Source organism: Pongo pygmaeus, chromosome 15 (genome assembly GCF_028885625.2).
Source record: "Pongo pygmaeus isolate AG05252 chromosome 15, NHGRI_mPonPyg2-v2.0_pri, whole genome shotgun sequence".
Classification (NCBI taxonomy): Eukaryota; Metazoa; Chordata; class Mammalia; order Primates; family Hominidae; genus Pongo; species Pongo pygmaeus.
Window position 1 is genome coordinate 43,785,148 of NC_072388.2, and position 27,234 is coordinate 43,812,381.

Consider the following 27,234-nt stretch of genomic DNA (forward strand, 5'->3'; position numbering starts at 1 on the left):
TAACAAAGCATTTAAACTACACCCTCAGCTCACCCTCAGCTTCATAATATTTTCCTGGCTGTCCTCTGGGTTTGATTTTTGCCTAGAAAATTTCTTAATTTTAGCATTGTTCGCCATCAGGAGATGCTGGGAGTTTTCATAATCAGCAAATGTTTGTCCTTAATGTCTTTCTTTTTGCATTTTGCTCTTATAGCAAAAAGCAACATTTTGTCTGGAAGTCTTAGCTAGATCACCTCTCATAGATTAGGTACATCTTTTTCTTTCTTTTTTTTTTTTTTGAGACAGCCTTGCTCTGTCACTCAGGCTGGAGTGCAATGGCACGATCTCGGCTCACTGCAACTTCTGCCTCCCAGGTTCAAGCAATTCTCCTGCCTCAGTCTCTCAAGTAGCTGGCACTATAGGTGCCTGCCACCATGCCCGACTAATTTTTGTATTTTTAGTAGAGATGGGGTTTCACCATATTGGCCAGGCTGGTCTCCGACTCCTGACCATGTGATCCGCCTGCCTCTGCCTCCCAAAGTGCTGGGATTACAGGTGTGAGCCACCACGCTTGGCCCATTTTTTCCTTTTCGTGCTAACTGCAATGATGCCAAATTTTCTGGTACTACATTAAAGGATTTCAGATTTTTCCTACTTTTCTTTAAGCCCTCACCCACCATTTCCTCAATGGCCAACTAACCTTCCTACAATTTCTTTGAGGCTCTTCAAGCCTTCGTTTGCTAAAACTGAAATCCTTTCAGCATCCACCACTATCTAGTTCCAAAGCGACTTTCCCAGTTTAGGTTTTTGTTATGGCAACTCCCTATTTCCGGGTACCAAAATCTGTATTATTTATCTATTACTGCATAGCAAACTACCTGCAAAACTTAACGATGTAAAATAACAGACCCTTGTTACCTCAAGGTTTCTATACAACAGGAGTTTAAGTGTGGCTTAGCTGAGTGGTTCTGGCCTAGGATATTTCATGAGGTAATAGTCAAGACATTGGCCAGGGCTGCAGTTATCTGAAAGCTTGAATAGCTTTGGAGGATCTGCTTTTAAGATGGCTCAGTCATACTGCTATTAGTAGGAGACCTTGGTTTCTTGCCATGTGGACCTCTTCATAGGGTAGTTTGATAAGTGTGTGGTGTTTTTTTTTTGTTTTTTGTTTTTCCCCCGCCAGACAGGGTCTCGCTGTGTCACTCAGGCTAGATTGTAGTGGTGCAATCACGACTCACTGCCACCTCTGTCTCTTGGGCTCAAGCAATCCTCCGGCCTCAGCCACTGGGACTACAGGCACGTGCCACCACACCCAGCTAATTATTGTATTTTTTGTAGAGAGGGTTCTGTCATGTTGCCCAGGCTGGTCTCAAACTCCTGGGCTCAAGTGATCTGCCTCCTCAGCCTCCCGAAGTGCTGGGATTACAAGCGTGAGCCACCACTCCTGGCGAGGTATGGTCATAAAACATAGCATCTGACTTCTCCCAGTGCAAGTGATGCAAGAGAGAAAGCAAAAATGAGGCCACAATACCTTTTATGACCTAGACTCATAAGTCATACACCTTCATTTTCATTATATCCTTTTTTTAGAAGCAAGTCACTAAGTATGGCCCGCACAGTTCTAGTTACAACATTTTGTATTGAATTGTGTCTTACCAGTTTTTATTTCATGCACACAAATACATGTGGAAAACACATATATAACAAAGAATCTTTTAATATATTGTTTCGTAGCTTGCATTTTTATGCTTTAACTCTTTCAAGTAGAAAGAGAATAAGACACAAAGGGCAGAAAGACTGCAGTAGATTTTAGAGATAAATTCTATTAATAGAACCAGTGACTAGTGAAATTACATTTTTGTGTTTTTCTGGCCTCATTTCAGTTAATTTATAAAATTGAACTTCATTCAAATATGTGTTTATTAGCAAAAGATATTGTCTTATTTTCTTCACTGGCATTTTAATTTTTTTGTCTCTTGTTTAGATTTTTTGTTCAAAGTTCTCAAAGACTATCTTTTTGAAAGTGAATAAATGTTGAGATTGCGTGAAATAATTCTTAATGTAGCCATCAATAAAATAGATTGTTATGATTGGGTAAACCTAAATCTATTAACCATTCGTTATTTTAAAAAATAAATTATAGATGGACAATTATTAACAAGTAATGAAAGTGAAGATGATGAGATTTTCCGAAGAAAAGTTAAAAAAGCAAGAGGAAATATTTTAAACTCTCCTGAGGTGAGTCGTTCAGTAATCACAATAGTATAATCATATCAAAGGCTATTTTCCTTCTATACCTTGGGCTTCTGCTGAGACTTTTGTTACCTTTTACTTTATTTACTTACTTTAGGATCAGAAAAATAGTGAAGTTGATTCTCCACTTCATGCTGTCAAAAAGCGCAGATTTCCTATAAACAGAGTAAGTAAATAACAGATAATGTATAGTAATCCAAATTCCTTTGGAATAAAAATTTTGAGAAAAATATATGTGTAGATAAATACAGGTATTTTTAATCCTTAGTAGAAAAGTTGATATTCTATTGTATGTGATTGGAATTTCTAGCTTCTGTTAGTTTTCAAAGATGTATTCACTGTAAACTTTCCTAAGCACAATAAATAAAAATATTAAGTAATTTTAGACTCTTTAAAAACCATCCTATTTTTGTCAGTACACTTGAGCAATTCGGCAAGCATTCATTAAATACCTCCTATGTGTCTACTGTGTGAGATGCTGGAGATACTCTAAGGAATATATCCTAATACTGTCATAAGTTACCCAGTAGGAGAGATAGAGAAGTAAACAGATAATTTCAGTATAATTTTTAAAGTTGAGTGATAAGAAAAGTTAAGCCCTTAACCTCGATCTTGGGAGTTCTGGCAAGCTTCTTGAAGGTCATACCTTAGTTAAACCTTAAACTGTATTTGGCAGTGAGGCCAAAGAAGGGAGAAGAGAAGGCATTGTTTACAGAATAACAGCTTAAAGGAAGACCCAAAGGTGAGAAACGGCATCTCTATGTTATTAGATTGTAAAGACAAAAGAGTTTCAAGAAGTAAAATTGGAGAAAAATCAAGGTCAAGGGTTAGAATTGCTTATTCTTTCATTTGATTACTGAATGAGTTTGAAAGAAGGAAAGGAAGGAATCCAGGATGACTCTGGTTTTTGGCTTGAGCTGTTTGGCAAGTGTGTCACAGATTTAGGCTAAACAGGAAAGAGATGGTAAGTTAAGTGTTGAACAGGTTTGAGTTTGAAGTTCCTGTGGGATAGTAAAGTCACAGTGTCTGGCAGGCATTGATGACTGTGAATCTGAAGTTTGAGTAGATGGGCAGGTCTTAAGGTTAATGATACTCACCAGTTTATAGCTGATAACTAAATTTTGAGACTAGCAAATCTTGTCTGTTTTAATTCTCGAATATAGTCTAGGATAATTTGTGTAAAATTACAGGTGCTTCTCAACTTACAATAGAGTTGGATCCTGATATACGCATCATAAATTGAAAACATTGTATGTTGAAAATGCATTTAATACACCTAATCTACTGAATATCATAGCTTAGCCTAGCCTACCTTAAACGTGTTCAAAACACGTATTTGGTCAAAATCATCTAACACAAAGCTTATTTTATAATAAAATGTTGAATATCTCATGTAATTTATTAATAATACTGTACTGAAAGTGAAGAACAGAATGTTTGTATGGGCACTTGAAATTTGGTTTCTACTGCATGCATATCACTTTTGCACTATGGAGAGGTTGAAAAATCATTAAGTTGAACCATCGTAAGTTGGGGACCATATGTAATTCAAAATAAGCCAGTCCGTATTAACCTTGTGTACTCATATAAGACTTCATTAGAAAAACAACTTGCTACCTCAACTAGAACATCTGATTGACTTATCAGAAATGATTTAAAATATTGATAATGCTGATGATCAATTTGTTGTAAACTAAATTTATTCCTGTTAATTGAAATGATTTTGATAAACTTTTGATTCTTTTGACTGGTTTTATGTTATCCTACAAGAGATATGGTGATAGAGGCCTCATAGTCAAAACTTGTTATTATTTTATTGGTTTCTTTGGTTTCAAATGATTCCTATATTTGGACTGATTTTGATGGCCAAATTTATAGGCTTGTTCTTTGTGAAGCCCTTGAAGATCCTGTGAAGGAAATACTGTTAAACTAGAAGTATCAGTTTTCTAAGTCACCATAGTGTTTGCAGAAAAAATAAAAATAAAAACTAAAAGTATGTTTTCATCAAACATATTTGATGTAATACTATATTGGATGAATACCTATACTAGTATTACTTAAAACCTAATTTAGTATTTTAGCATTTAATATTACCTAAGTTATTTACTTTTACATTCTTAAGTATTTATAACATTAATATTATGTATTTATAACATGGCTCTGAGTTGTAAGAGCAATTTTACTTGTCTAGGAAGAAAATATTTTTTTCTTATGCAAGAATTTTGTTGAATTATTATAGTCAGAATTATCATCTAGTGATGAGAGTGAGAATTTTTCCAAACCATGTTCACAATTAGAAGACTTCAAGGTTTGTAACAGGAATGCCAGAAGAGGCATCAAAGTCCCAAAGAGACAGAGTCACTTAAAGGTAATCTTTTTTTTAGTTTCTTTAAATATGTATGCATTTTATTAGTAAAGATAATTGGTTTTACATCATTGTAGATTTCTCTATACATTCTCTTTATAGAAAAATAATTTAAGTATTTTGATACCCATTTAGATTTTTTTTACTGGAATTAAATTCAAAGTATAGTTTTTTGTTTGTTTGTTTCTCTTTGTGTTTTGATGCTTTATCTTGCAGTGTGGTGTTACTTTGAATGAATACCAAAAAACTCAAGTGTATTGAGAATTTATGTTTCAAATTGAAGAAAATATAGAATTAGAAATTTGAGTTTTAAGATATTTGCTTTTATGATCATTATATTGTTTTTCTTATATCTATCCAATTTTCAAATACTTGGAAAATGTTCTCAGTACCTTTCCTTTCTGATTAAGTTCTTTTGTGGTGCAGTAATTTTCTTGAAAGAGCTGGAAGACTCAGGAAATTTTATGCTTATTAAGAAACATCAAGCAGGCTGGGCACAGTGGCTCATGCCTGTAATCCCAGCACTTTGGGAGGCTGAGCCAGGTGGATCCCCTGAGATCAGGAGTTTGAGACCAGCCTGGCCAACATGGTGAAACCCTGTCTCTACTAAAAATACAAAAATTAGCTGGGCGTGATGGCACATGCCTGTAATCCCAGCTACTCGGGAGGCTGAGGCAGGAGAATCTCTTGAACCGGGAGGCGGAGGTTGCAGTGAGCCGAGATTGCGCCACTGCACTCCAGCCTGGGCAACAAAGTGAAACTCTGTTTCAAACAAACAAACAAACAAACAAACAAAAAAGATCAAGCAAATATACCAACTTTTACTTTATTTTATGACAGAATTATCAGAATTTTTAAATAGATAGGTAACTTTATCATTTCTTCTTGGAATTTTCTTTTTTTTTTTTTTAGACAGAGTTTCGCTCTTATTGCCACAGGCTGGAATGCAGTGGCACCATCTCAGCTCACTGCAACCTTCGCCTCCCAGGTTTAAGTGATTCTCCTGCCTCAGCCTCCCGAGTAGCTGGGATTTCAGGCATGTGCCACCACACCCTGCCAATTTTTTTTTTTTTTTGTATTTTGTAAAGATGGGGTTTCACCATGTTAGTCAGGCTGGCCTTGAACTCCTCAGGTGATCCACCTGCTTCGGCCTCCCATAGTGCTGGGATTACAGGCATGCATCACTGCACTGGGCCTAGAAATTTTGTTTTTATTATTTTATTAATCTTAAAAACATTGATAAGATATCAGTTTTCCAGAATTATTTCCAATCATAAAAGAAAATTATTTTCTCAATGATATCTTCATGTTTTCTAATTTGTCTTAGCATGTAGCTAGGAAGTTTTTAGATGATGAAGCAGAACTTTCTGAAGAGGATGCAGAATATGTTTCATCAGATGAAAATGATGAGTCAGAAAATGAACAAGATTCCTCATTACTTGACTTTTTAAATGATGAAACTCAACTTTCACAGGCTATAAATGGTAAATGTTATAATGATCCTTAAAATTTTTTTCAGTGTTTTTATGTGCTTATATTTAAATATTTTAATCAGTTTTTAATGAAACTAGACCTTAAAGGTAATTAAATATGGTATGTGCAAAATACTTATTTGGTCATTTTCATTCAAATTCTGTAATACTTGCTTTATTTTAGACTGGTTGTTTATAGGCTTCTGCTAATTTGAATATTAATCTTCAGATTGACCTGGGTTGCTCAAGTGTGAAATGTTCATCTCACAAGTGTTTAGTGCCCGCTACATGCGTAGTACTATGTAGGGCATTTAAGAACCATATATGAATGAACAAAATAGACAAAAAATTTCTTCTTACGAAGCCTGCATTCAAATGGAAAGAGACAGACAATATATATACTAACCAAATTATTTAGTTTATTGTAAGATAAAAAGTTACAGAAAAATAAAAAAGTTGGACAAGATGAGAAAAATTTGGAGTAACTGGGGTTGAGGGTATAAATAACAGACAAGTTGCCATTTTATTGTATTATTTTTTAATTTTATTTTTTTAGAGACAGAGTCTTACTCTGTTGCCCAGAGTAGGGTGCAGTGACGCAGTCATAGTTCACTGCAGCCTTGAACTCCTAGGCTCAGGAGATTCTCCTGCTTTAGCCTCCTATAGGACTACAGGCATGTGCCATCATGACCAGTTAATTTTTTTGGCCTTTTGTAGAGATGTAATCTCACTATGTTGCCCAGGTTGGTCTCCAACTCCAGGCCTCAAACAATCCTCTCACCTTGGCCTCTCAAAGTACTGGGTCTATAGCTGTGAGCCACTGCACTCTGCCTAGCTGTGATTTTAAATAAGGCAATTAGGAATAGGCCTCATTGAGAAGGTGACATCATCAGAGACTAGAAGAAGAGAGATTTAGTGATGTAGATTGTTAAGACCAACTGAAATACAAAGCTAAATTTATTAAATTTGCCAAGTAAGGGCAGTTTACTTTCAGAAAACAGTGTGTTCATCCAGTGCTTGAACAGATCGTACATACAATACATTTAGAGGAGATGGTTCAGATTGGCTGTAACAGAAGTGAGAAATATTCTGATTATATCTCTTCAGTATTCTAATCTATCACAGATCTCATCATTTATTCTGCTTTTGCAGTCTCTGATATTATTTAAAGTGACAAACTTTCCCAAAGTTTGTGACTTTTAAGAAAAAAGTGTTTAAAGACAGTGTTCTCAGTACTGTCCTTAATGCTGATATAATTTGCAGGATAAGGTTTTATGTCCTTGATGTTCATTAACAGAAGTGTTTTTCAGGTTTACAATATAATCCAGTGGAAGAATGTTGATACAAAGACAACAGCCAGTACAAAGGCCCCGAGTCAGTAGTGTGCCTGGCCTGTTGAAGGAATAGTGTTGTGACTGGAATGAGGGAAAAGGGAAGGTAGTAGGAAGATCAGGGAAACAGCAGCCAGATCATAATCTGACATAATTTAGTAGAATCTCTCCAGCTTCTGTGTTGAGAATGGCCTATAGGGGAACAGAGGTAGACTGAGACCAGTTAGGAGACAGTTGAGGTCCTCCAATCAAGGAATGCTAGTGGCTTCTACCAAGATAGTAGCACTGAGGAGAGTGAGACAAAGTTTGGATTCTGGATACATAAAGCTGACAGGATTTTCCAATGGATTAGAAAAAAAGGAGGAGTCAGTAGGCTTGAGCAACAAGAAGGACATATTTGCTGTTATATTATTGGGAAGGCTGCAGATGAAGCAGTTTAGATGGTGATTATAGAGGTTTGAAATTCCATTTTAGACACAGTATGTTTGAACTATGTACAATTTCAAAGCTTTTTTGTTAAAAGTACCTCGAAATTCACATTATCTTTTGTTTTTATGTATCATGTCTCAAGTACCTTTCATTATAACTTTTAAAAATGCTAGGCATAAAAAAAACCAATGTGTTTCTCAGGTTTTGCTTAACTGAAAATTATGAAACATACTTTTTATTGGCTGTGAGTTTTAATGTTTTTAGTGCATATTTGCTTTTCTGGCTAGATTTCTTATGTTTTTTTTGAAACTTCTATAAATCTAGTACAGTTTTAAGGTCTTTGTTTACCTTTGTTTTGAAAGAAAAGTCACCGTTTTAATCCTCATTTTCAGAGAGATAGCTAAAGCAGGGAACTTAAGTTGTCCATGATCACTCAACTAGATCTGATTTCAAAGGCTAAACTCCTAACTTTATATTTTTGAATAATTGTTTATAGATATCTTTTAATATTTATTGTCTTTGTGTAAAATATTTGCACAAGGTTTGAATCAAGTAAATTTGAAATAGATTGAAGTTAAATACTTACTGGTTTTCATTTAAATAATTTTGCTACTTTATCTTAAATTCTTATCTTTACACAGATTCTGAAATGAGAGCTATTTACATGAAATCTTTGCGTAGTCCAATGATGAACAATAAGTACAAAATGATTCATAAGACACATAAAAACATAAACATTTTCTCACAGGTATGAACTATAGAAATATAATAGAGAATTTCTGGATGGTGATGTTGAAATATGTTCCTGTTAGTGAAGCCTCCATTTTGTTTCTATAACTGGGCTGTCAGAGCTATTTGAGATAATTTCTGCCCAAAGTCAGGAAGCTCGACTAAATGGATTCTCAAGATCCCTTTTTGGCCGTGTGCGGTGGCTCACGCCTGTAATCCCAGCACTTTGGGAGGCTGATGCTGGTAGATCACCTGAGGTCAGGAGTTCAAGACCAGCCTGGCCAACATGGTGAAACCCCATCTCTACTAATAATACAAAAATTAGCCAGGCATGGTGGCACATGCCTGTAATCCCAGCTACTTGGGAGACCGAGGCAGGAGAATTGCTTGAACCTGGGAGGCAGAGGTTGCAATGAGCCAAGATTGCACCATTGCACTCCAGCCTGGGTGACAAGAGCGAAACTCCATCTCAAAAAATAAAAAAGATCCCTTTTTTGTCCTTGGTTGATCAAAATTCATTTTTTTTCATAAAAATGTTATATTCTGAAAATTATAGGTTATGTCACTTATGGATAACATTATCATATTAGTCGTGTTTGTTTATAAATTGCCATGTTCAGCTTGGTAATGTGTACTGTCTGTACTTCCATTGTGCTTATTATATAGCATTTATCATCTATTATTATTGTTTACTTTCTACCTACCTGTTCTTAGCCCTTAAATTTCTAGACGGTAAATCATTCTTTTCCTTTATCCTCAAACTCATTTTTCTCCATAAAGAATGTACTTAGTTTATGTTAGTTGAGTAAGTGGCTGAATTAATAAAGTAAATTAAACAAATATTAATGCAGATTTCATGTGCTTAGAAGTATATTTTAAATACCTGTTAATTGTCTGAAATAAATGTAAAACATTCTTGTGTTTTTATTGTAGATTCCTGAACAAGATGAAACCTATTTAGAGGATAGTTTTTGTGTTGATGAAGAGGAGTCTTACAAAGGCCAGTCAAGTGAAGAAGAAGTTTGTGTTGATTTTAACTTAATAACTGATGATTGCTTTGCAAGTAGGAGTAAAAAGTATAAAACTCGACGTGCAGTAATGCTAAAACAAATGATGGAACAAAATTGTGCACATTCAAAAAAGAAATTATCCAGAATTATTTTACCAGATGATTCAAGTGAGGAGGAGAACAATGTAAATGATAAAAGAGAATCTAATATTGCGGTTAACCCAAGCACTGTTAAGAAGAACAAACAACAGGACCATTGTTTAAATTCAGTGCCTTCTGGATCTTCTCTGCAGTCCAAGGTGCATTCTAGTCCAAGAGTTAATCCATTAGCAAAGCAGAGCAAACAGACATCACTGAATTTAAAGGATACAATTTCCGAAGTCTCAGACTTCAAACCTCAGAATCATAATGAAGTCCAGTCTACCACACCACCCTTCACTACTGTTGATTCACAGAAAGACTGTAGAAAATTTCCAGTTCCACAGAAGGTATGGATCAAAGAAAGGAAAAATGTCTTTAGATGATTACCAGAAGTTTTTCTTTTTCTTTCTTGTGTGTGTGTTTTGTATTAAATAACTAGGTCAAAGAAAAATTAACAAAAAAATTTTGCAGAAAATGTCTTCAAACAAGAAAACAATACACAAAATTATATGGGCAATTCACAGGATGCTCAGGTTTTAATTTTTTAAATATGTTAATGTTTTGTTAACACTATGTAAGGAAACTTGATAATTTTATTAAAAGGATGTGGGAAAATAGGGCTTTCTGCAAGGCAAAATTAACTGAAATTATGTGTTCAGAGTTAGTTCCCTGGCCAGGTGCGGTGGCTCATGCCTGTAATCCCAGCACTCTGGGAGGCCGAGGCAGGTGGATCACTTGAGGTCAGGAGTTCAAGACTAGCCTGGCCAACATGATGAAATCCCATCTCTACTAAAAACACAAAAATCAGCCGGGCATGGTTGCATATCCCTGGAGTCCCACCTACTTGGGAGGTTGAGGCAGGAGACTCGCTTAAACCTGGGAGGCAGAGGTTGCAGTCAGCCGAGATCGTGCCATTGGACCCCAGCCTGGGTGACAGAGCAAGACTCCATCTCAAAAAAAAAAAAAAAAAGACCTAGAACTAGTTCCCAGATTAACTTCTTTTCTTCTCAGAAGGCTTCGGGTATGTAAGTCTCTTTTTATTGGGTAAAGGAATTTGGGAGTACCACGTCTCCAAAAAAAAAACCCAAAAAACTAGAACTAGTTCCCAGGTTAACTTTTCTCCTTCTCAGAAGGCTTTGGGTATGTAAGTCTCTTTTTATTGCGTAAAGGAATTTGGGAGTACCAACTGGTTTCCTTCTTAAAGTTTTCTTCCGTTTCCTTCCAGAATGGCTGCTAAGTAGTCCAGTTTTACTTTCTCCCTATTGTGCTATTTCTAGAAGAATCACTGTAAAACTGTTTCCTGTTTTTAAGGGTTTATAGTTACAGTAATTTTGCTAAATAGGGGTTAAAGAAATAATAGGAACTATATATATTGATTCATTATTTGCTTAACTAGGAGTGAGACTGAAAATAGACTTACTAAAAATTAATACTTTTTAGAATTGACAATTGTATATATTTATCAAGTATAACATAATGTTTTGAAATATGTATACATTGTGGAATGGCTAGATCAAGCTAATTAACATATGTATTACCTCAGATATTTATTTTTTGGTTGAGAACACTTAAAACTTACTCTTTCAGTGATTTTCAAGATAAAATACCTTGTAATTAACTATAGTCTTCTTATCTGAAATTTTGTATTATTTGACCAACACCCTCCGCCCCAACCTTAACCCCCTTACTAACCACTATTCTGCTCTCTGCTTCTACTTCTCTTTATCCCCAAGATGTTTCATCACACTCTGCCTTAGCCACATGCTTGACAGTGTCCACACAACGGTCCTCATATTTGTGTTTCCCGTTGCAAATTGTCTCCATTTTTTTTTTTTTGTCATAGTTATTTCTTGAAGGCATTGTTAGGAAAAGATTGACTACATTAAGTCTTCATAATAGACTGGAGAACAAGAAAGTACTTAATTTCTTTGAGTTTCAATATCCTCATCTATAGTATAGAGATTAAAATCCCCAGATGAGTTCTCATTGTGTTGCCTAGGCTGGAGTACAGTGGCTACCCACAGGTGCGATCATAGCTCACTGCTGACTTGAACTTCTGGGCTCATGTGATCCTCCTACCTCAGCCTTCTTAGTAGCTGGGACTATAGACATGCAACACCATGACTGGCAAGATTATTATTTTTGTATAATTCCTTATAATTGGGATCTGTTATTTGAGAATTATTGCGTTCCTTTGGAAGTATCGTGTCCTTGCTTTTTCATATATGACATGTCCTTATGTTGATTTCTACACATCTAGTGGGACATTCATCTCATCAAGTTTTATGGAGTAATTTCCCAGGGAAAGACTTATTTGTATGAGTGGGTCTTAGGGTGTCAGTTTGGTGGGGTGTATTGGCCTTGGTTCTAGGTGGATACAGTAGTGTAGTTTCTGTGTAGTTTCTTCAGCTGTAATTCACACTAGTGACATTTGCGAGTGTCTTAGTATCCTAGGCTTTTCTTGACAAGGCAGAGTCCCTCCTGACCCTGGGCTAAGCCTATCTGAGCAGTGGAGATGAGGCTACAGAGGCTGGGTGCCTCCACATTGCCCTTCTGGGCTTCTAATCACCATAGATGCCTATTCACCTTCACACCACACTCCAGTGCTCTTTACTTTGGAAAGAGAAATAAGCACTGGTAAGCACTAACACTTTAAGCAATATTTCTACTTTGGTATGTCCTAACTAAAAAATAGATATAGGATAGTGATACTTTGAAGAGGACTATGAAAAGGGATCAGTAGGTCTTAATGGAAAAAGTTTTAAGTTTTCTACTATTATTGAATAAAATTACATATAGTATGATTCTTATTACTTGAAATTAGGAGGGGAAAAATTTTTTTGAGGTAAATTTGAAGGCATAAAATAGACTACCCTGACAAAAATCTTCACAGATTAAAAATACTAATATTTGCATTGTCGTGTATATTACAAACAGTATTCCTTGTCTTTTATTTGCTTTTTTTTATGTGTTTAGTGTTTCTTGCTATATGAAATATAACTTCTTTATGCAGCCTAGACTTTTTTTCTTTGTATTTCCTGACCTTGTTGTCATGTTTAGAAAGCCATACTCTAAGATAACTAAGTACTTCCACTATTTTCTTCTAGTTCTTTAGTGGCCATTTCCTCCTTCATTACATCTATTATTCACTTTTTAAAATTAAATATTAAATATATTTTAGTGATAATTTCTGAATAATTGGGATGTTGATCTTAGTCTAGGATGTTAAAAGATAGAAAGCCCACCTTAAGTTACGATGTAGAAAGGTGGAGGGAGTATTGCTCCCATCCTTACTGTAACAAAGAGTCAGTCATCTGCAAAATCATGTTTCCTTGAAACCATTACAGAGCTAAGGTCGTAGGGCAAACAATTAGGCTGATATTTAAGGAAAAACAGGCCCCTCCAATGAAAAGCTTGCTGATTCATGGCAATCACTGGACACTGTAAAATCTGGTAAAAATAATTCAGATGACCAGGGGCAGTGGCTTACGCCTATAATCCCAGCACTTTGGGAGGCCGAGGCAGGCGGATCACTTGAGGTCAGGAGTTTGATACCAGCCTGACCAACACGGTGAAACTCTGTAACTACTAAAAATACAAAAAATTAGCCAGATGTGGTGGCACATGCCTGTAGCCCCAGCTATTCAGGAGGCTGTGCCAGGAGAATTGCTTGAAGCTGGGAGGGAGAGGTTGCAGTGAGCCAAGATTGCGCCACTGCACTCCAGCCTGTGCAACATAGTGAGACTCCGTCTCAAAAAAAAAAGAAAAACGAAACAAAAGCAACAAAAAAATTAGCCTGGCATGCTGGTACATACCTGTAGTCCCAGCTACTCAGCATGCTAAGGTGGAAGGATCACCTGACCCTGGGAGGTTGAGGTTGCGGTGAGCTGTGATCATGCCACCTGGGCAACAAAATGAGACTCTGTCTAAAAAAAAAATTAAAAAAAAATTTCAGCTAAAACATTAGTGAATTGCAAAAGGCAATGGACTAGCATGAAAGTTTAGAACCCCTGGGAGTTGTAGACACAATGGGGAATTTATAGCCACTCATGGGCTTTTCTTCACACACTCATCAGGCATTCACAAAAAACTGAGAATGAGAAAAATGCTTTTTCCTAGTACAGTCCTTGGGGAAGAGGCAAGCAATTACTGTGGAAAACGAACCATGCCTCACCTTGTTCCTTCCCTGTTTCCCCTATGGAACAAAAAGCTTTAAGCTACTGGGGGAAGAGCAGCAAACTTTATTGCCCTCAGAGCTTAGGTGAAGACCACAGATCAGGAAGGAAACAAGAAAATACCCTCTATAACTGGGAGAAGGGCAGGAAAACATCTTAAGCCTAGACAATTAAAGGTCTCTAATAACTGGGAGGGAGAGTAACATCACTGAGAAATTCCTACCTTCGAGACCTAGGGACACAAGTCCTGCCCAAGACTATGGCTGAACCAGGACAACAGAAAACACTAATTCTACACTCCTAGTGCTCTCTCCCTCCAGGCTAGCAAACACCAAGTAACTAGAGCAATCTGCTGACACAAGTGTGGGAAGAGAACATCTTGCCAAATCCAAAGTCATGAAGATTTTTCTTTGTTTCTTTGTAGGAAGAGTTTTATAGTTTTAATTCTTCAGGGTATACCTTTGATTCATTTTGAGCTAACTTTTGTTAATGATATAAAAATCCAGCTTTTGTTGTTGGTGGTGCATGGCTATCTTGCTTAAAATCAGTTGACCATATATGTGAGGGTTTATTTCTAGGCTCTCAATTCTTTGGCATATGTCTTTTTCTATGCCAGTACCACACTGTCTTGATTCCTGTAGCTTTATAGAAGTTTTGAAGTTGGTAAGTCTGAGTTTTCTAACTTTGTTTTTTTTTTTAAGATTGTTTTAGATATTCAGAGTCCCTTGAAATATATGAAATTTAGTATGAGTTTTCCCATTTCTGCAATATATGCTTTTGGAATTTTGAAACAGATTGTGTTGAATCCGTAGATTATTTTGGGTAGTATTGTCATCTTAATAATGTTAAATTTTTCAATGCATGAAAATGGGATGTCTTTTTATTTATTTTGTTCATGGTCCCAAATTAAAATCTACAAAAGAATTTGTATTCAACAAATTCCAGGCCAGGCATGGTGGCTCACACCTGTAATCCCAGCACTTTGGGAGGCCGAGGTGGGTGGATCACCTCAGGCCAGGAGCTCAAGACCAGCCTGGCCAACATGGTGAAACCCCATCTCTACTAAGAATATAAAAATTAGCCAGGTGTCATGGCAGGTGCCTGTAATCTCAGCTACTCGGGAGGCTGAGGCAGGAGAATGGCTTGAACCCGGTAGGCAGAGGTTGCAGTGAGCTGAGACTGCACCATTGCACTCCAGCCTGGGTGACAAGAGTGAAACTCCGTCTCAAAAAAAAAAAAAAAAACAAATTCGAGTTTTATTTTTGTGTCCTTCACTGTTTCCTTCCTTGTACAAAGGTAATAATTAAAAATATCTATATACTTCGGTTTGTTTATACATTGTTTGAAATATGTAATTAGATACTTTTATATTTTTAATCTTCCTTAGATAAGTAGTAAAATACAATACATAGTTTATCCCATCTTGATTTTTTTACTTCAAACTGTATCCTCGGGTTAACTCAACAGTAATATACACATATATATTCCTCATTACTTTGTGCAGCTGCATACACTATTGTATGATTATATAATAATTTATTCAACATTTCCATATTGATGCATATGTAGGTTGTTTCTAATCTTTCGTTCTTATAATAAATAGCCATGTTTGTATCCTCTTAAATGTTGCCAGTGTAACTTTGGGATTAATTTCTTGGAGTTGCTGTAAAAAGAAAATGCATATGTAAGGTTGCCAGATACTCCTAACTTCTCTATAGGTTGTACCCTTTTTTTTTTTTTTTTTTTTTGAGGCAGAGTCTCGCTGTGTCATCCAGGCTGGAGTGCAGTGGCGTGATCTCGGCTCACTGCAAACTCTGCCTCCCACGCCCAGATAATTTTTGTATTTTTAGTAGAGATGGGGTTTCACCATGTTGGCCAGGCTGGTCTTGAACTCCTGACCTCAAGTGATCCACTCGCCTCAGCCACCCAAAGTGCTGGGATTACAGGTGTGAGCCACTGCTGTATCATATTTTTATTACAACCAGCACTGTAAAAGAATTTCTGATTTCTCCAGAACCTCATTAACAGAGAATATTGTCAACCTAGTGAGAGATGGCATGTCATATAGTTTCAAATTTGTGTTTTTCTTTCCATAGCAAAGTTGAAAGCATCTTTTTTCTTTCAGTTGCATGCATTCATATAGCTCGTAAGAGCCATTTGCATTTCTTTTTGGAGAGCACATTTTATTACTTGCTTAAGGTTTTTGTGGATCACACAGGTATTGTGTATTTTGGCTACAAGCCTACATGAGGGCTGGAGGGCCAGTATGTAGATACCAATTCTGAGATTTTCCCTCTCTACCAGATATTAAGATTGAGAACTACTTTTTCCTTTCTGCTTTTATGGAGTAGATTTATTTTTTATTTACGCTTATAATAAACGTTTAACCGTTTTTGGGGACAGAGGTTCGGACATCTAGCACTAATGTTTCCCATGCTCTGTGCCTCTGTGAAAAGAGGAGCTCATGGTTCACAGGATTTGGCAGGGTATGTTCTGGCTTAAGTAACTTCCAAAATTCTCACTTCCATGTTGTTTTTGACCTCAGTGCATTCCTTACTTTCTGGTCAGACCAGTTATGTATTTCTAAATATTTTTTACAAAATGTTAGTTTTTTAAAACTGAACAGGTTTAGTTGTTTTCAGCTGGAGATACTTTATGGTTATCTAATCTTCCTATTATGTTTCAAAAATATCTTGTTTAGTTTCCTTATTCTTCATGATTAACTCTAATCTGCTCTAAGGTTATTTCACCTTCCATTCATTTGTTTTTTTCTCTAGGCTAAAAATTATAATTTTATTTTTTAACACTTATTTCCTTTCCTGTTCATTTTTAGACTTTCTGCTATTTCTTTACATCCTATTGTTCTTAGCTTTTGTTGTTAATTATAGCTTTACAATTTTTTGAGGTATGAGAGTAGTGACTTATGTGTTCCTTCATTTATTGTCACTTTGGTCAAATTGAAGGAAGAAAACTGGACATTCTCAGTAAGGAGAATCAACTTCGGGTATGAGACGTTTATGGCACTTTTATGTATTTAACCTGAATGTGACCAGTGTTTTCCACTTTTTCAGGATGGTAGTGCTTTGGAGGATTCTAGCACTTCAGTGGCATCCTGTTCCAAGTCAAGACCACATTTAGCTGGGACACATACTTCTCTTAGACTTCCACAGGAAGGAAAAGGAACCTGTATTCTTGTAGGTGGTCATGAAATCACTTCTGGATTAGAAGTAATTTCTTCCCTAAGAGCAATTCATGGGTTGCAAGTAGAAGTTTGTCCTCTTAATGGCTGTGATTACATCGTGAGTAACCGCATGGTGGTGGAAAGGAGGTCTCAATCTGAGATGTTAAATAGTGCCAATAAGAACAAGTTCATTGAGCAGATCCAGCACCTGCAGAGTATGTTTGAAAGAATATGTGTGATTGTGGAAAAGGACAGAGAAAAAACAGGTTTGTATTTTTAAATATCTTTGTTTATAAGACTGTAAAGGAACTTTACAGTTAACTTAGTTTATTCTTCTATTATTAGGATGTAGGAAACTCTTAAAATATAAACACCTGACTGGTGAATGTCATTTCATATTTTCATACAGCCATAATGGCTTTCATTAGTCATTGTATTTAAATGCAGCTTATGAGAACTGAAGGGTTGGAAATTGAAGGCAAGTCTGCCAAACATAAGACTTTTTCAGGAACCCAGGAAGGATGAGGGCCTTAACTAAGGCAGCAATGGGGAGGAGAAGTAGTATTCGTGCAATGTTTCGGGAGATGTTTAAGGAGTCAGGATTAGCAAGAGTTGGTGGGAGGAGTTGAGAATTACTGAGTTGACCAACTTCTTGGTTATTGGGCAGTTAAGTAGTGGTACTGTTTATTGCAATTATGAATATAAGGGAAGCAACAGATATGAGGGACAAGGGAAGTTCAATTTTGAACATGTTAAGATCGAGTTCTCAGTGGGTCACTGAAGTGGGTGCCTAGGATGCATTTGGAAGTGCAGGATTGGAGCTTCAGGTAGAAGATTTCTGCAGTAATTATTTAATTGTGTGGCGAGCCCTCAAGAACAGTAAAAAGATCATGAGATATGGAATCAGAAGACACACCAATTACTGGTTTCTTTATATGACATTGCATTGACAAATCACTCCGAGGAACTGATAATAACACTTGTTCTACTCATCTTGTGATATTATGAGAACTAAGTAAAATCATGTAGGTGAAAGCCACTGTGGAAGAATTGAAGAATTATACTTTTGGTAATAGTGTAGTTTATGTAAAACATTGGTGTGGGAATTGGGCAGCCTTTTCATCCCCATTTTGTCATTGGTGAACCGTGTGGCCTTAGATAAGTCATTTTATCTTTTGGTTACCCCATTTTTTTTTTTTTTTTGAGACAGAGTCTCACTCTGTTGACCAGGCTGGAGTGCAGTGGCATGATCTCGGCTCACTGCAACCTCCACCTCCCGGGTTCAAGCAATTCTCCTGCCTCAGCCTCCTGGGTAGCTGGGATTACAGGCATGTGCCACCACACCCAGCTAATTTTTGTATTTTTAGTAGAGACGGTGTTTCACAATGTTGGTCAGGCTGGTCTTGAACTCTTGACCTCAGGTGATCTGCCTGCCTCAGCCTTCCAAAGTGCTGGGATTACAGGCATGAGCCACCACGCCCAGCCTTTTTTTTTGTGTGGGGGCGGGGGATGGAGTCTTGCTCTGTCGCCCAGGCTGGAGTGCAGTGGCGCAATCTCGGCTCACTGCAACCTCTGCCTCCTGGGTTCAAGTGATTCTCCTGCCTTAGCCTCTTGAGTAGCTGGGACTACAGGTGCGCGCCACCACGCTCAGCTAATTTCTTTTTTATATTTTTTGTAGAGACAAGGTTTCACCATGTTGGCCAGGATGGTCTCGATCTCTTGACTTTGTTATCTTCCTGCCTCAGCCTCCCAAAGTGCTGCGATTACATGTTTGAGCCACCAGCCTTCTTTTTAATTTGAAAAGTCAGGGATAAAGGAAATAGATTTGGAATAGACAGGAAGGTAACATGGCAAAGGTTATAGAAAAGTATCGGGGGCCATAATAGGGAATACCAATAAAAGGATTTAAGTAGAATATGGAATAGAAAATGAACAAGAAACGGTAGGGAAGTAATTGGCAAGATGATGTTAAAATGGGTGTACAGGGTATTTGTTGAGTTATTCTTTGGAATAAATACCTAAGATAATTTTATATCACTTAAACCAGTACTTAATGCGCCCTTCATCAGAGCCAGCATGAAAAATTAGAGATGAGTAATACAGCCTTGGCCTTCAGGAGTGAATTATCTAGGAATATAAGCTCTTCCTTATTCACCTTTCTATGTTGATTCCAGCTCAAGGCGCTCATAGTTACCCCTATTTTCTTTCTCAGATATTTGAGAAACATTAGTTGTAGGGTTTCTCATTAGCAGAATGTGGCACCAGTTTGCTCAATGGTGTAGATCTTGGGATTTTAATAAAATAAAGTATATTAATGATTCTACTTAGTTACTGAAGTTTGCCTTTCCCTAAATATAAATATTTAGGAGACACATCAAGGATGTTTAGGAGAACAAAGAGCTATGACAGCCTGCTGACTACCTTAATTGGCGCTGGAATCCGAATTCTTTTCAGTTCCTGCCAAGAAGAAACTGCAGATTTGCTAAAGGAACTGTCTTTAGTGGAACAAAGAAAGAATGTTGGTATTCATGTTCCAACAGTGGTGAATAGTAATAAAAGTGAGGCACTCCGGTTTTATTTAAGTATTCCCAATATAAGTTATGTAACTGCATTAAATATGTGTCACCAGTTTTCATCTGTGAAAAGGATGGCTAACAGGTATGTCTGTTGTAATATTTTTAAATGATTACTTTTAAAAGATTTTTAAAAGCATTCCATAGAAGTTTAATGTTAAAAAAATTTAAGCGGCGTGGTGCCTGTTAGATTATTTTATTCAGCAAACATTTTTTGCCTGCCAACATATATTAGTTACTGTATGAAGCTAAGGGACATTAATTGAAAAAAAGAAAAAAGAAAAAATAGGTGTAGGGATTTCCTTTGAGAAGCTTAGAGCTCTGTGGAGAGACAATAAATAGCAGTTAGGTTTGACCTTGCAATCTAACATTTCTGGGCTGTTCAATTCTGTAACAAGAAAAATGAGTATTGCTTGAAGAGGGAGATTTTAGAATGTAGTTCATTTTAATTAAAGGCCTACATCAGATACTGTTTTAGCTCATGCTGCAATGATAAAATACCATAAACTGGGTAATTTATAAACAACAGAAATTTATTTCTGCCAGTTCTGGGTACTGGAAGTCTGAGATCATGGCTGGGTTCTGGAGAGAGCTTTCTGCTGAGTCACAGACTACTGCCTTCTCATTGTATCCTCACATGGCAGAAATAGAGCTAGCTAGCTCTTTGACCTCTTCTTCAAAGTGCACGAGGATATCCACCTTTATCACCTAATTCTCAAAGTTGCCACTTCCAAATACCATCACATTGGGATTACGGCTTCAACATATTAATTTTGGGCAACACAAAAACATTCAGTTCATTGAAGATGTTGAAATTGTTATTCTAGATAATTTTAAGGAAAGGAAACAAGTAGCTGTTTTATCCAAACTAATGTTCAAGACATATCAGCTGGACGGATAATGCTTGAGATGATTTCCTTAAAGGCTACTGTGTTTGGTGTTCTTTAGGTAATATTAAATTTTATAAAAGCCAAAAGTCCTAGTGTAATGATTTTGTCTCATTTATTTTTCAGCTCACTTCAAGAAATCTCCATGTATGCACAAGTAACTCATCAGAAGGCTGAGGAGATCTATAGATATATTCACTATGTATTTGACATACAAATGTTACCAAATGATCTTAACCAAGATAGACTGAAATCTGATGCATAATCAAGCTGCTCAAGATGGGGTTTTCAAAGACCTCTCACAATATTAAATGCACTTCAATAATCATTGCTGTTTTGTGATTATCTTTATTTGTAAATAAGAGGATATTTTATTTAAATATTTTATATTGTATACATTTTTATTTATATAGATTATATAAATTATTTAAAAAAAATCTGATGTTCAGTGATCATTTTGACTAGATTATGAAACTAATTTTTTTTATTAAAACAAGATTTATTAAAAGTGTTACTAAGGATAGTTTAAGAAAGTAAAAGCTAAGCTAGAGATATACTTTGGAATGTTTCCCAAAATTAAAGTTGTACTGTTGTGATAAATGGTAAAGTTGACATGTCTATGACTACAGCCAACTTGTCGATTTTCCCTATGTGTAGATAGTATACTTTAAGTGTACTGATTCTAAATACATGTACTTGGTAAGGTGTGGGTGATGGGTGGGTTGTGAGATAAATGACCCAGTAACTAGGAAAGTAGAAAACTTAACTGAATGTTTATCTGACCAAAGGTGTGTCCCAGTTAAGTACTGTCAAATCTATTAATATGAACTCTGATATGGTTTGGCTGTGTCCCCAACCAAAATCTCATCTTGACTTGTAATCTGAATTATAATCCCCATATGTTGGGGAGGGACCTCCTGGAACGTGATTAGATCATGGGGGTGGTTCCCCCATGCTGTTCTAGTGATAGTTCTCAGAGGATCTGATGGTTTTATAAGCTTTTCCTCTGTTCGCTCTGCAGTTCTCTTGCCTACTGCCATGTGGAAAAGGAAACGTTTGCTTCCCCTCCACCATGACTGTAAGTTCCTGAGGCCTCCCCAGCCATGCAGGACTGTGAGTCAATTAAACATCTTTTCCTTATAAATTACCCAGTCTTGGGTTATTTCTTCATAGCAGTGTGAGAATGGACTAATACAAACTCCCAGCTACATTACTCTGCTTTGTTGCTGAAATATATTCAAAGTGGTATATTGGTTTGGACTTAGAAAGTTTCTTTTTAATATAAATTACTGAATGCAGACCCATTATGTTGACCCTATTATATTTACCGTTTTGATCCATTCTGTTGTCTGTGATGGCATTAAGAAGGCTTTACTTGGGGCTGGGCACGGTGGCTCACGCCTGTAATCCCAGCACTTGGGGAGGCTGAGGCGGGCGGATCACGAAGTCAGGAGATCAAGAGCATCCTGGCTAACACGGTGAAACCCCGTCCCGTCTCTACTAAAAATATAAAAAAATTAGCCGGGCGTGGTGGCAGGCACCTGTAGTCCCAGCTACTCGGGAGGCTGAGGCAGGAGCATGGCGTGAACCTGGGAGGCAGAGCTTCCAGTGAGCTGAGATCGCGCCACTGCACTCCAGCCTGAGCGATAGAGCCAGACTCTATCTCAAAAACAAAAACAAACACAAACAAAAAAAGGCTTTGCTTGTATCTGCAATATATATGACATCTTTCTTCTAGTCAGTCTAGTACTAAAGCAGCCTTTAATTATGTGAGTCCTTTATTCTTGGCCTCATTTTTACCCCTATTACATTGTTGGGTAGATGAACCAGCCTCACCACAGAGCTCTCCTCACCTTAAATCTGGCGGGGACTTCAGAGCTCATGGAATTCAAATCACTTCTCTTTCCTTTCTTACCAAATGATAAAAGTGATGCCCAGAAACAAGTGACTTATTCAAGTTTAGACTGGCAAATCTAGAAGCAGAAACCAGAAACTAGGTATCATTCTCTTTCACTATGGTGTTGATAAAAGGGGACAAAAAAGTTACTCTAATTGTTTAGCTCCTTTGAGATAGTATCAACTCTCAATTTGTATGAAAGCAGCTGACTTCTTATGTATGCTGCTCAATAATTCTGTCAAAACCACAGAGAGGAAACACTAAGTTATTGCCTAGTATAGTTATCAGTTTATTATAACTGGACTTTTTATTTCTCCTTTAGTAGTGAGCACAATGCTAAGCTGTGACAGGAGGAGTAAAGGAGCCAAGGAGCCTCTTTGTCGTTCCACTGTGCTACATCTTCATGCATCATGCTCCTGCTACATTGTCTGTCAGCAGGGCCTGTGGGTAGGGACATCTGGTGGTGCTTTGCCCCAGCTGCATGCCAGAATCATGCAGTCCCTCAACAACCTCACACAGAGATACCACCACATGCTCAGACTCAGCTGTGTGTGCACCCATCAGACAAAAAAAAATTACATAAATTAACATGGTGTTACAGACATAACCTAGAGGATTTCATTTATTTATGCTTGCTGTATGGAGAGCTCTATCCATATTTAGGCTTGCAATAGCCTCCTCCTATACCCTCATTGATAGCCGTTAACCATTCATTATCCATCTTATTATTTAAGTCCTTAAGGTCTTTTTTCTTTTCCACTTTTAAGTCTCCTTTGGGGGTTACTTACCTTAAACCTTATTATTAGTTCATCTTATGACCTGATAGAAATAGGACAAATCAGGTACCTGGCAGGTGAGATACCTTAGAATAGGGAAGGTGCTGAAGTTCTGATAGGGATATATGGGCAGTAGGGGGTCAGACTCTTGGTTTGAGTCAAGTTTATGCCATTTCAATTACCTTTTTACTTTTTGTTAAGGGACTTAACCACCTTCTTGACTCCTAAAACACTATCCATTAACTTCAAGCAGTATAGCATTAGATCAAATATTGGCAACTCAAGTTCTACAACAGCATTTTTTTTGGCCACTCCAAAATAACCCTTTCTTTTGATCCATCCTATATCCACCAAGGGTCTTTATGGCAGAAATAATCATGGTAGTTTAAAGAATTGTCTTAGTCCAACTGTACTGTTCTTTTTACAGTGTTTCCATGAGTCCTGTAATTATATAACTGCTGATTATTACTATGTTATTTTATTTACTTATTTATTTTAAAAGAAGGAATCTTTCTGTTACCCAGGCTAGGGTGCAGTGGCTAGTTGCAGGCATGATCATAGCACACTTCAGCCTTGAACTCCTGGGCTCAAGCTATCCTCCTTCTTCAGCCTCCCAGGTAGTTGAGACTACAGATATATGACACCATGCCTTCTCTGACTAAAACACTTAAGAAACAAGAAAATGTTATTAATCATTTTTTTTTTTTGAGGAAACTTAAACAGGACCAGTCGTGATTTGTTTTTATTTCTATCATCCAGTAATTAGTAACAAACAAAAAACAAGAAACAAATACTATAAAAGCAAACTAACTTTATTTGAATAATCTAAATAGAGAACAAGGGTAGGTGAATGTGTAGCCAGAGGGAAAATATCCTATGTCAAGTTTCAAAACATAACAAGCGAAAATAAGTTTATTTCTAAAAGAAATTTCAGTGAAAGAAAAAGGATGTTTATTATGACATAATATATTGATTCCTAATGGTGGATCTATTAACTGTTTGTCTAATCTAGTCAAAATATTTAAGCTGTTTCTGCATATGTAAATAAGGCTTAAAAATTAGAGAACAAAATCTGTTCTCTAATTTTACCTAGTAAAATAATGGCAAAGCAATAAACTAAATTTACATAGGTTTCATAGATATGCCTATCACAAGTTTAAAATAAAAACAATCAAGAGAGAAGCATGTCAACAATGTGTAATTTAATTCCAACAATGTGTAATTTAAACATTAGGCTTGGATAACAACTGGTAACAAATCCTACTCTGGCTTGGATAATAACTGGTAACAAATGCTAACTTAAAAGTTTTCATGAATTCGATAGCTACCAATACAACCTCTGTCATCCTTCTCACCTTCTCTTACTTAAATGGTAGCAAAATTTTCTTGAAATAAAAAAAAAAAATCTGCTTAGGAAATGATTTTCTTAAAGTAAACAGACTTGGATGCTTATTAAAAAATTATCTATATATATTTTAATATGCAAAAACAGAAATTTACAGATATCTACACGAGCAAAAACAATTTTCTTTACATTTTTAGTAAGCTGTAGCAATGAGGATATTTTGAACACAAACACATGAAACCTTCAAAAAAGTCCACATTTTCATAGGAAGCTACTTTACAAAGAAAATACATGTACTCCAGTTGAAAATACAAACACACTGTCTGCTTTATGGTAAAAATCCCAGGAATCATATTTTCTCATTTTACTATGCAGAATCAGAGTTTGAAAAATAATAATCTTTCTCTTCTTCATCTAAAGATTCCACAGCATTAGTGAAAAGTTTTCCAATACCAGAGTTTTCTCCTAAATCTGTAAAGAGAAGTTTAATAAAAAGATAATAAATTTCTAAAAGTACTTTCAATAAAACTGAAAACAACTATAAGGAATAAAATGCTAAGTCTATCCACTTGAGAGCAATTAATTTTAATACCATTTAAATAAAGAACCTACCTTATAATAGAACTGAGCCACAAAAGAAAGCTGTAAGTATATTACCTGTGTTAAATGGGGTTTTCCTTCTTGGTGGTGGAGTTGAGAAATCAGTTTCAACCTATAAAAGAGTTATGTACTATTAATAGCTAAATGGTACCTCCTCGTGAAGTCTACCTCAAATCTAGACAAAATTAAGCATGCTTATCCCCAGATTACGTTGAACATATGCCTATAACAACATTTAATCACATTATAATTATCTGTGAAATGCCTAATTCTCTTTTGGGTTTATCCAGGGCAAGAACCATGACTTACTCAACGTTGTTTCCTAGTGCTGGCAAACACTCCTCTAAGAAATTATAAACTAATGCTATAGCAGTTAAAGGATAGTCTATGGGCCTCCAAAAGTTGCCAAAATGTACTAAGTAATTAAGTAATGAATATACTGGCTTAGTAAATTTAAAATATAAACACAATTTATCATGATTATATATAGTAATTATAATTACAATACTATACTGTACTATTACAGTATAGTAATTACTATACAGAATAGTAATTACTGTATTACTTTTACCTACAGTCCGTTATTATAACAGTACAATGTTTTATACTAGCAGAATTTTAATTCTCTGTACTTGAAATTCTTGGCTAAAATGGTAATGTAAATGGCAAGTTTGAAGTACATGCTCACACACATTACAATGCTTATCAAACTATTGGCCATGGCTGGCAATCCTTAAAAATCTTTTAAAAATAAAAAGTAACAGAACAGAATATAGTAGCCCCTATACTAAGTACTGTTTTAAGAAATGTTTGAGATACAAATTCATGCTCACGACTATGATATAAATGTATTTTTTTCTAAGATGAGGTAAAACACTGCATTATATCATTTAGACCTCAAAATCATTTGGTAACATAAATCAATATAATCATGATCCCCATTGTCATACCACACATGAATAAAATGGTATTAGAAAGCTCAAGTAACTTGCTCAATGTCATAAAACAAGGGACTCAAGGGGGTTCCCATAAGTTACCATTCTCGAAGATTAGCTACTTACTTTGAGGAAATTTGAGATGAAATACTTTTTCCAGAATCCTAGTACTTATATATGATAATCAGTTATTGAAATTAAAATCAGAAAATTAAAAATTTAAAAAGTAATTCAAGGGGATAAAGGACTGTCCTAATCTTTTCTCTAAGGGATATAGATCATTCTATTAAGGCATCTTTCAGTTAAAAATTTTTCTGTAGTTGGACTTTAAATGTTAGAATGTAAAAAAATAAAATTAAGTAGCTAAATCTGAAAAACACCTGAAACCATTTTAAAGCTACATAGAATTTGATGAAATTTCATACTTTATGAGAATTGTGACTCAGTCTGAATTATTCTTCAATCCTTGAACAGATACGCTTTTGTGTTTTGCCTGAAATATCCTTCCCAGACCTGTGTATATTTTTCCCACCCTTCATTTCCCAAAAATCAAACTTTTTACCCATTTTCCCCTTGCTCCAATGTTTCAGTCAATGCGATGCCATCTGTAATCCTACAGTACTTATGTGCTAACCTCATTCATGGCTTCATTATTGTAACTTGTTACATTATAATCACCTCAGGGACAGGGACTGTTACATCACAACTATCACAGTTTATCACATATTAAAGTTGTTTGATAGATATGTGTTGGATAAAGAAAAATACTTACTAATTTTTTCTTGATGTTGCCCCAGACAATACCACCATTACTTTTATGATATTTTTGCATACGAAAAACATATTTATCACAGTCATTCCTGTTTGAATACAAAATAATTTTAAGTCAACAATATTTTTAAGTCAACTTAATAATTTTAACTGTCATACTTTTAACCACAGGTTGAACAACAATTGCCTAAATTAATTTCAAATGTATTTCTTTTTTTGAAACAGGGTCTCACTCTGTCACCTAGGCAGGAGTGCAGTAACATGATAATGGCTCACTGCAGCCTCAACCTCCTGGGCTCAAGTGATCCTCCCAACTCAGCCTCCCAAGTAGCTTGGACTACAGGCACGTGCCATCATGCCTGGCTAATCTTTGTATTTTTCTTAAG

The 27,234-nt window shown here is 36.1% G+C and overlaps 2 protein-coding genes across 7 annotated transcripts in view; one reads left to right on the plus strand and one right to left on the minus strand.

The window, feature by feature from the left end:
* The window catches only part of FANCM (FA complementation group M), a 64,617-nt gene extending 42,949 nt beyond the window's left edge, over positions 1-21,668 (plus strand). For 2 of the 3 annotated variants that reach the window (XM_054449157.2, XM_054449159.2), the window contains 9 exons: positions 2,123-2,217; positions 2,330-2,398; positions 4,472-4,600; positions 5,925-6,081; positions 8,471-8,577; positions 9,492-10,055; positions 16,955-17,330; positions 19,431-19,722; positions 20,651-21,668. In XM_054449157.2, the coding sequence (XP_054305132.2) occupies positions 2,123-2,217; positions 2,330-2,398; positions 4,472-4,600; positions 5,925-6,081; positions 8,471-8,577; positions 9,492-10,055; positions 16,955-17,330; positions 19,431-19,722; positions 20,651-20,789 (1,928 nt within the window). In that variant the 3' untranslated portion in view covers positions 20,790-21,668. The remainder of the gene's footprint in view (positions 1-2,122; positions 2,218-2,329; positions 2,399-4,471; positions 4,601-5,924; positions 6,082-8,470; positions 8,578-9,491; positions 10,056-16,954; positions 17,331-19,430; positions 19,723-20,650) is intronic. The other variant, XM_054449160.2, reaches the window with a different exon arrangement.
* A 2,322-nt stretch (positions 21,669-23,990) lies between these two features.
* MIS18BP1 (MIS18 binding protein 1) overlaps positions 23,991-27,234 on the minus strand; it is a 51,164-nt gene continuing 47,920 nt past the window's right edge. For all 4 annotated transcript variants that reach the window (XM_054449171.2, XM_054449173.2, XM_063651583.1 and 1 more), the window contains 3 exons: positions 26,850-26,937; positions 25,200-25,254; positions 23,991-25,013 (listed from right to left, as the gene is read on the minus strand). In XM_054449171.2, the coding sequence (XP_054305146.2) occupies positions 24,910-25,013; positions 25,200-25,254; positions 26,850-26,937 (247 nt within the window). In that variant the 3' untranslated portion in view covers positions 23,991-24,909. The remainder of the gene's footprint in view (positions 25,014-25,199; positions 25,255-26,849; positions 26,938-27,234) is intronic.